We start from the raw sequence: 10,266 nt of genomic DNA, 5'->3' as shown, positions 1-10,266 counted from the left end.
TACAGCGCTTCCTATCGTTCAATTGCCGTGCAATAGAGGCACTGGAGCCTGTTGCCAGGGCTTTGACTGGCCACTGCAAAGGTAGTTTGTGCGATATTTGGAAAAGAAGAATGCTATCAGAATGATTTCTACGAGAAGGGTGGCTGAGAGATATCCGTTGCATTATTTGGTTTGGTACAATAAATACAAGGAACTGGAAAAGGAACTTAGCACCAAGCAGGTGGGTGATGTGTGTGTGTGTGTGTTGGGTGGTGCATTGCAAGCACAATTGTCTAAATGCAGTGACAGTCATCAAGTCGGTATGTCATTCTAGACCGGGTAATTAAATCGTGCGATGATGAAGAATGCATGGCCTTTCTATGTTAAAATCGCAAAGATTTCGAGCGGTGGCAATGTCTGTTTTCGTGCATCAGCTTCACGCGCCGTATAATGGACTGATTCTTTCATTGGGTTAGGCTTTGTTTGTCAGTATAAAAACGTGAAGGCGGCGGTTCCATTGTACCTTTCACCTGAAATTACTCTGGTGTTTTAAAAACGAAATCTGCGGTGACAATTCTCCACTGAATATGTTGTGTGAAAACGGGACATTCTGAGTAACCATCATGTATAGAATGTGATGTGTAGTATTAACATAATTATGTAAACTACTGAAATATTCCCGTTAATTATGCTACACCAGTTATTCTCCATAATTCCGATATGGTTTGAAATTTTGGAAATCGCCCCAGGAGAACAAGTTGTCACCCACCGTTAGATAATGCAACAAAAATGCTGTTTTGATCAATTATGGTTGGTGGAAGTGAAACAATGGCTTTCCACAAAGTGTAACTAAATTAAAAATAAGATCACATCAAGTGAGCCTGGTTTGGATACAACAGGATTTGTATAACATGTAATAATTCTTGCAAATACCGGAGTTTAAACTGTCCAGAGACACAGAATATTAGCCTTTCTGAAAATAATATTTAATGTTTTGGCGTCCGTTTGACTTGGGCATTTTGGTTAGAAGCGAAAATGTTGGCATTTTTTGCAATCTTTGCCGTGACAGACAGTGGTTGCAATGGACATTTGATACATTAACCACAAGGAGGGGGGAGGAGGCCTGTGCCTGTGTGTGTGTGTGTGTGTGTGTGTGTGTACCTGTGTGTGTGTGTGTGTCAGTGTGTGTACCTGTGTGTGTGTGTGTATCTGTGTGTGTGTGGCAGTGTGTATCTGTGTGTGTGTGTGTATCTGTGTGGGTGTGGGTGTGCCTCTGTGTGTGTGTCAGTGTGTGTGTGCGCCTCTGTGTGTGTGTGTCAGTGTGTGTGTGTGTGCGCGCCTCTGTGTGTGTGTCTGTGAGTGTGTATCTGTGTGTGTGCGTGTGTCTGTGTGTGTGTATCTGTGAGTGTGGCTGTGTGTGTGTGTGTGTGTCTGTGAGTGTGTGTGTATCTGTGTCTGTGTGTGTGGCGGGGGGAGGGGGGGCAGCTGCGGTTCCGGCACCCTACACGGTTTAAAGAGCTCGTTGCACACATTACAGCGCGCCTGCGTTGTAATGTAGTGTTGTATTCTCCGTCTCCCACTCTCCTCCCGAGCTGAAACTCCCCCATCCATCCATCCACTCCCGCCGCCATCAATGCAAGCGTGCACCGGACCCGCCTACACCCGCCTGCGATGTGCAGAGAAAAATCATGGGCAATGCATTAAATGAAACATCAATAACGCTCTATTTTTACTGGTATTTCAATGGATAATCAGCAGCGGGCGCCGAGTGCTGCATTCAGCAGCTTCTGATAGATGATACCCCGAACAACACCCCTACCCCCCTCGATACAGCTCGGATGAAACGCCAGCTCGCTGCTAATTGTTTGGATACATTATGAACTGGTTTCATTGAAAAGTAATTCTGAGCAAATTAAATACATTATAATAAATGTATCGAGTTTGTGGAACCGGTTCGTGTTCTAAGGCAGACACAAAATGCTGGAGTAACTCAGCGGGTGAAGCAGCATCTCTGGAGAGAAGGAATGGGCGACGTTTCGGGTCGAGACCCTTCTCCAGACTGATGTCAGGGCGGGACAGAGATAGAATGTAGTTGATGACAGTAAGACTAGTGGGAGAACTGGGAAGGGGATGGAGAGAGGGGGAAAGCAAGGGCTATCCGAAGTTAGAGAAGTCAATGTTTATACCGCTGGGGTGTAAACTGCCCAAGTGAAATATGAGGTGCTGTTCCTCCAATTTGTGCTGGGCCTCACTCTGACAATGGAGGAGGCCCAGGACAGAAAGATTAGATTGGGAATAGGAGGGGGAGTTGAAGTGCTGAGTCACCTGGAGATCGGGTAGGTTAAGATGGACTGAGTGGAGGTGTTCAGTGAAACGATCGCCGAGCCTGCACTTGGTCTCACCGATGTAGAGAAGTTGACACCTGGAACAGCGGATACAGTAGATGAGGTTGGAGGAGGTGCAAGTGAACCTCTGCCTCACCTGGAAAGACTGTCAGGGTCCTTGGATGGATTCGAGGGGGGAGGTAAAGAGACAGTGTTGCATCTCCTGCGGTTGAAAGGAAAAGTACCAGGGGAGGGGGCGGTTTGGGTGGGAAGGGAGGTTTAACCAGGGAGTTTCGGAGGGAAAGGTCTCTGCGGAAAGCAGAAAGGGGTGGAGATGGGAAGATGTGGCCAGTAGTGGGATCCCGTTGGAGGTGGCAAAAATGTTGGAGGATTTCTTCTGTCAACTTCTCTACATCGGCGAGACCAAGCGCAGGCTCGGCGATCGTTTCTCTGAACACCTCCGCTCGGTCTGTCTTAACCTACCCGATCTCCCGGTGGCTCAGCACTTCAACTCCCCGTCCCATTCCCAATCTGACCTTTCTGGCCTGGGCCTCCTCTGCAGTTCTTTCATGTACTGGATGTACACACGTGTCGTGTACTGGATGTAGCACACATAGTGTCAGTGACAGTAAACAGGAGACACACAGGCAGCTTATTTTCAAGATGTTGTCTTGCTTATTAAACTGATCTCGGCGTTAAATGCTGAAGACAAGAGTCAAAATCAACTCTGGAAAGCGGGCGAGCAGTGGTAACATTGAACACAAGATCGACACAAAACGCTGGAGTAACTCAGCGGGACGGGCAGCATCTCTGGAGAGAAGGAATGGGTGATGTTTCGGGTCGAGACCCTTCTTTAGACCGAGAGTCACTGGAGAGGGAAACTAGTGATATGGAAAGATAAGGTGTGAAAATGACAGATCAATGCTGTCGCTGTTCAAGGAAGCATGGAATAGATCATAGTTGGCTGAGGGGAAGGTGACAACGAGGCATACAAACAGTAAAATTAATCAGGACAGTGAAACTAATCTGTGTAGGAAGGAACTGCAGATGCTGGTTTACACCGAAGATAGACACGAAATGCTGGAGTAACTCGGTGGACAGGGAGCATCTCTGGAAAGAAGGAATGGGTGACATTTAGAAAAGTCACCTATTCTTTTTCCCCAGAGATGCTGTCTGATCCATTGAGTTACTCCAGCATTTTGTGTAACATAACATCGCAACTTCTATACTGAATACCCAGACTGATGAAGGCCACTGTACCAAAACCATCTTTAAAATAATTGTACATCTAATTTGTTGGTTGGTCCATAGATGGATTTTGCTGCCTGTGTACATTTTAAACAGTTAAATCCAACTGCAGGAATGTTTGCAAGAGATGTTCTTAGGAATTATTTTGTTTTTTCAGATTATTTTTCTGGTTGGAGTTGACATTGAGTTCCAATTCATTTGATGCATCAGCGCTCCCGCCATTTGAGATTGCAGCAAATTGATTCTCAGACATTAAAGAAAATCATTGGGTTTCATTTGTTTCTTTTTTAACTCCCTCGTCCTTACCATGTTTCTGGAACGAGCTGCCAGAGGATGTAGTGGAGGCAGGTACAATAACAATGTTAAAAAGATACTTGGACTGGTACACGGATAGGAAAGGTTTAAAAGGGATGTGGGCCAAATGTGGGTGAGTAGGACTAGCGTAGATGGGGCATGTTGGGCGGGATGGGCAAGTTGGGCCAAACATCCTCTTCTTCTTGCGTCTGAGGCAGCAGAGGTTATGTAACGGCCTCCAGGCGTTGTAGCCAGTTCAATGTGCTGTTGTCGAGGGCTGTGAGGTCTACCCCTCCACCAGGGGGGCGGAGGACATGACGTGCTGCTGCGCTGTCTGCTGGTCTGCTCCACACACGCAGGCTGCTGGTGAACGCAGGCAGCCCCCCCCCCAGCGATGCATGTTGGTGTTGAACCGGCCCACCCCTGTACGGGAGCCGGTTCAGGGCAACCCACTCGTTGCGGGGCAGGTTGGAGCCGGGTGGGGCTGTGGTGTTGGGTGCAACAGTGAATTGTGGAGGTGGTGAAGTCTATATATCAGGGATCTGCCATGCACAACCTCGTCCCAGTATGGATATGCAGATAACCTGATAACATTGAATGGCGGTGCTGGCTCGAAGGGCCAAATGGCCTCCTCCTGCACCTATTGTCTATGACCTGGCCCTACTACATTCTGTTTCCATGATGTATGACTCTATTTCAGTTTAGAGATACAGAGCGGAACAGGCCCTTCAGCCCACTTGTGCTAGCACGAAACAAAAGCTTTTCGGGTGCACCTCGGCATACATGACAATAAACTAAACTGAACTTAGTGTGAGGGCACCCAGAGAAAACCCACGCAGTGGCAGGGAGAACGTGCAAACTCCGTACAGACAGCACCCGTATTCAGGATGGAACCCGGGTCTCTGGCGCTGTGAGGCAGCAACACTACCCGCTGCACCACCGTGCCGCCACTTGTTACAATTGAAGGCATTGCAACCGTTCTTTAACTGCATCCTGATTTTGAGAACCTGAAGCGCAGAATAAATTTATTGGAATAAATAAATGTATTTATTGAAATAGATAATTCATCCGTAAGGTCTGACTGAGCGTTGCTGACAAACTATTGCTGATATAAAGGATATGAAGTGGGGCAGCCAACCTAGATCTCTGCAGTCCACGTTGAGAATCTGATACCTTACTCTGTTAGGCCGATGATTCAAGGCTCTGGTTGGGTGGACAATATCCTGTCGGGGGTTATGGGGAAAAGGCAGGAGAATGGAGTCAGGAGGGAGAAATAAACCAGCCATGAGTGAATGGCGATGGGCTGAATGGCCTAATTCTGCTCCTATCTCTATAATACTAAAAGTCTTCCTATTACAAGATACAAGATACAAGATAGATTTAATTGTCACATGTGCCAGATGGCACAGTGAAATGAATTCAAATACAGCCATACAATAAAAATAAACTGGACTGAACACATTATAGAATTCAACACAAAACATCCCCACACAGCAGAATCAAAGTTTCCCACTGTGTGGGAAGGCACCAAAGTCAGTCTTCTTCCTCCACTGTTCCCCGTGGTCAGGGTCTCCCCAAGCCCTCCGCAGTTGCAGCTACGGGCGGCCCGATGACCAGGACCGCTCGCCGGGATGATACCAGTCCGACGTCGGGGCTGCGGGACGTCCTCAGCGGCGTGGACACCAGAGTTGGCCCCCTCCTACCGGAGTCGGCGGCTTCCAATGTCCGTAGGCCGCGCCGGATGGAGACTGCTGCTGGAGACCCTCTGCAAGGCGCCCCAGGACTCCACGATGCCGTTCAGCGCCGCCCGCGTTGGAAGATATTGTTTGTGTTTGTGCCGACAATGTATCAAACTGGTTTTCCGATCTTCTTCCAAAGGCTACGCCACAACTTTCCCATTTCCACACACGCTACTCACATTTCCCCCGTGGTGGCGATAATCATCTTCCCATCGCATTCCCACCTATATTTCCGAAGTTATTAATCCTTGAAATTTTAAAAAACAGCACCAAAAACTCAACCATTTCGGGAAGAAAATGGTAATGAGGCCACAACGCTCCCCTCCACTCATGGGGAGGAGGGGGCACTCCAACGGGCCAACAGCAGTTCGCACATTTTAAAACTAGTAAAAATCCGAAAAAACCCTGCTGTAATTTCTACATGGTGAAACCAAAATGTATAAACATGGCCTTTATTAAAATCTGTACACTATAACCACATGTGATTTTTTTCTATTACAAATGTCAAATTGTGGAGTACAGAGGCAAATAAATAAATGATGGGTCTTTGTCCCAAACATTATGGAGGGCACAGTACATTGTTTACATTGACAAGCTAGTAAAACTGATGAAAACCCCTGAATGAATGTTGCCCGTTACAACTTGGTTCGTGCGTAGAAAAGACGTAACATGTAAAAAACATAATTACTTATTCTGGATCTCTCTCATATTTACGTTTCATTAATTTATTAAAGAGCAGCTTAAAAGATCTTTCTGCTTACATTCATTAGTTTAGTTTAGTTTAGATGTGGAATTGGCACCGAATCCACGCCGACCAGCGATGCCAGACAGGCAGCATCTCTGTGTAGAAGGAATGAGTGATGTTTACAGTCGAGACCCTTCTTCAGACTCAGTCAGGGGAGACACAGAGAGATAGAAGGGTAAGGTGTGAAAACAAGAGATCAAAGGGGATGAAGGTCAAGGAGAACAGATCAATGTTAGCTGAGGGGAAGCTGACAACGAGGTGTCCAAAGATAACATTTAATCAGGAGGTCAGTCAAATTAGTTGGAGAACTTGGATGGGGAGGGAGGCAGAGAGAGAGAAAGCAAGGGTTATGAAGGGGTTCCTTTATCCTTGAGCATTGTCACAGAAGATGAAATGATGTTATTTGTATCTCCTGTGTTTGTTTCCTGAAGATAATAGACGGTCTCAACTACAACAAGAATCTTCTCATCTCTGTTTCGGATTGTAATACATCGGCCAGTCCCTGTCTGAGATTGGATTTTTGTCCTCGTATAGAAACCTAATGAGGTTATTTTTTTTGCAATCAATCTTACCCCACAGAAATTAGAATCTCACGCAAAACTAGAAGGCCATAGAACACTTCAAATGGGGAAAAACCATAATCAAAAATCTATCTCGCCATTAAAATCCCAGAGGGTTCCTACACCTGGTCAATTGGCTCAACCCTTGTTACTCAAATGTAGCATCAGTCCAAGTAATGGCGTCTGTCACTTCAGTTACAGAAGGAACTGCAGATGCTGGAAAAATCGAAGGTAGACAAAACTGCTGGAGAAACTCAGCGGGTGAGGCAGCTTCTATGGAGCGAAGGAATAGGTGACATTTCGGGTCGAGACCCTTGCGGGTGAGGCAGCATCTATGGAGCGAAGGAAATAGGTGACGTCATCTATTCCTTGGCTCCATAGATGTTGCCTCACCCGCTGAGTTTCTCCAGCATTTTCGTCTACCTTCACTTTAGTTTAGTTCATTGTCACGTGTACCGAGGTACAGTGCAAAGTGTTGGCTTGCGTGCTAACCAGTCAGTGGAAAGGCTAGACATGATTACAATCGAGCCGTGCACAGTGTACAGGTGCAGGATAAAGGCAGAATGTGTTGTGCAAGATGAAGTCTGCTTAAAGATAGTCCGAGCGTCTCCGATGAAGTAGACGGCAGGTCAGGACCATGGTAAATTTCTCCACCTTTAGTTTAGTTTAGAAATACAGTGTGAATACAGGCCCTTCGGCCCACCGAGTCCGTGCCGACCAGCGATCCCCGCACACTAACACTATCCTACACACACACTAGGGACAATTTACACTTACACCAAGCCATTTAACCTACGAATCTGTACGTCTTTGGGATGTGGGAGGAAACTGGAGCACCCGGAGAAAACCTACGCAGGACACTGGGAAAACGTACAAACTCCGTACAGACAGCACCAGTAGTCAGGATATTTAGGCAAAATGAAGGAAATGACAAAGAGAGAAAGATTGAAAATTGTCACCCGCATATTGGTATCAAAGATATATTTAAATAAAGACATAACTCACGCTCAGGACTGAAATGCAATGAGTCAATATGAGGCATGGGGTCATACAACAGAGAAACTGGCCCTTAGGTCCCAACCAATGGCCATACCAGCCAGGTTACCCATCTAGGCTAGTCCTACCTACCTGCATTTGACCCATAACTTTTCCCATCCACATATCTGTCCAAAGGTTGGCACGGTGGTGCAGCGGTAGAGTTGCTGCCTCATAGGGCCAGAGACCAGGGTTCCATCCTAACCTCGGGTGCTGTCTGTACGGAGTTTGCACGTTCTCCCTGTGACCTGATGGGTTTCCTCCCACATCCCAAAGACGTGCGGGTTTGTAACTTAATTGGCCCTCTGTAAATTGCCCCAAGTGTGTAGGGAGTGGATAAGAAAGTGGGATAGCATAGAATGTGTGTGAACGGGTGATCGATGGTCTGCATGGACTCGGTGGGCCGAAGGGCCTGTTTCCATGTTGCATGTTGCAGGCCCTTTTTTTTTTTTTATTTCCACACAGAGAGTGGTGAATCTCTGGAACTCTCTGCCACAGAGGGTAGTTGAGGCCAGTTCATTGGCTATATTTAAGAGGGAGTTAGATGTGGCCCTTGTGGCTAAGGGGATCAGGGGGTATGGAGAGAAGGCAGGTACGGGATACTGAGTTGGATGATCAGCCATGATCATATTGAATGGCGGTGCAGGCTCGAAGGGCCGAATGGCCTACTCCTGCACCTGATTTCTATGTTTCTATGCATCTCAAACCTAAACTAAAATGTGTTTTTGTACTTGGCTCACAAGTTCACAAGTTATAGGAGTAGAACTAGGCCATTCGGCCCATCGAGTCTACTCAGCCATTCGATCATGGCTGATCTCTGCCTCCTAATCCCATTTTCCTGCCTTCTCCCCATAACCCTTGACACCCGTTCTTATCAAGGATTTGTCTACCTGTTCCTCCAGCAGCGCGTTCCACACAGGCATTCATGGGCTGTGTACCAGGTGATTCTCAATGAATACTGAACGAACATTCAGCCTTTTGGACAAGAAGTAGGGAGATTACATTAAAGATGTCCAATGTTTCATTTTAGTATAAACCAACACTGGAACAATAACACTCGTACTCACTGCAGCTTAACCCAAGACCACACCGATAAATATATAATGATCGATAATACAATATATTAATAACTATAATACTAGGTTATTAATTATAGGGCAGCACGGTGGCGCAGCGGTAGAGTTGCTGCTTTACAGCGCTTGCAGCACCGGAGACCCGGGTTCCATCCCGACTACGGGCGCTGTCTGTACGGAGTTTGCACGTTCTCCCCGTGACCTGCGTGGATTTTCTCTGAGATCTTCGGTTTCCTCCCACACTCCAAAGACGTGCAGGTTTGTAGGTTAATTGGCTGGGTAAAATTGTAAACAAAAAATGTCCCTAGAGGGTATAGGATAGTGTTAATGTGCGGGCATCGCTGGTCGGCACGGGCAGCAAGGGCCTGGTTAACTAGGTGACCATAGTGGTGTTTGGCCTAAGTCTGTTGTGCAATCAAAGATGCAGTCTGGAGAAGATCACGGTTGCCGATGTTAGTGCTGTGTCTTGTTCAACGGCCTGAGAGTTGTTGGGAAGAAGCTGTTTCGAGATACAGTGTGGAAACAGGCTGTTCTGTTCACTGAGTCCATGTTCAACAACCCCTCTCCCCCCCTCCCCCGTACACTAGCACCACAGGGACAATTTACAAACAATTTACAATTTTACCAATCAACTTATAAACCTGCACGTCTTTGGAGTGTGGGAGGAAACCGGAGCACCCGGAGAAAACCCACGGGGAGAACGTGCAAACTCCGTACAGACAGCGCCCGTTGTCAGGATGGAACCCGGGTCTCTGGCGCCGTGAGGCAGTATCTCTACCCGCTGCACCACCGTGCCTACCAGTTCTTGAGCCTGGAGGTCACGGTTTTCAGGCTCCTGTACCTTCTTCCCGATGGTAGCAGCGAGATGGGAGCGTGGCCAGGAGGGTGATATTGATGTATCTTGTGAGTGACATTACATTTGGGTGATAGAGGCACAAAACCCTTTCCAATAACTTTCCTTTTAACAAAAGTTATCCTTAACCTAGTGGGGCCTCTTGCTGGGAGCATTTGATTCATAATTGACCGGAGCCTCCTAACCCCATTCTCCTGCCTTCTCCCCATAACCCCGTACTAATCAAGAATCTATCCATCTCTGCCTTAAAAATATCCACTGACTTGGCCTCCGCAGCCGTCTGTGGCAATGAGTTCCACAGATTCACCACCCTCTGACTAAATTCCATGCTAACCAAAATCCATGCGTAACATTTCTTTTGTGTAAACCCAGACAGCGTGAAGGTAACCAGTGTTACTGTCGGGGGCATTGGAGGC

General features: G+C 47.1%; 1 protein-coding gene across 1 annotated transcript in view; it reads left to right on the top strand.

Annotated features, from left to right (window-relative positions):
- The window catches only part of ankrd13b (ankyrin repeat domain 13B), a 96,004-nt gene that overhangs the window by 18 nt on the left and 85,720 nt on the right, over positions 1 to 10,266 (top strand). Inside the window, exon 1 of the mRNA XM_055657432.1 lies at positions 1 to 220. This exon is cut by the window's left edge and continues 18 nt beyond it. Within this exon, the coding sequence (XP_055513407.1) occupies positions 122 to 220 (99 nt within the window). The 5' untranslated portion in view covers positions 1 to 121. The remainder of the gene's footprint in view (positions 221 to 10,266) is intronic.

Source organism: Leucoraja erinacea, chromosome 28 (genome assembly GCF_028641065.1).
Source record: "Leucoraja erinacea ecotype New England chromosome 28, Leri_hhj_1, whole genome shotgun sequence".
Classification (NCBI taxonomy): domain Eukaryota; kingdom Metazoa; phylum Chordata; class Chondrichthyes; order Rajiformes; family Rajidae; genus Leucoraja; species Leucoraja erinaceus.
Note: the sequence above shows the minus strand (reverse complement) of the source record. Positions and strands in the feature narration are given on the sequence as shown.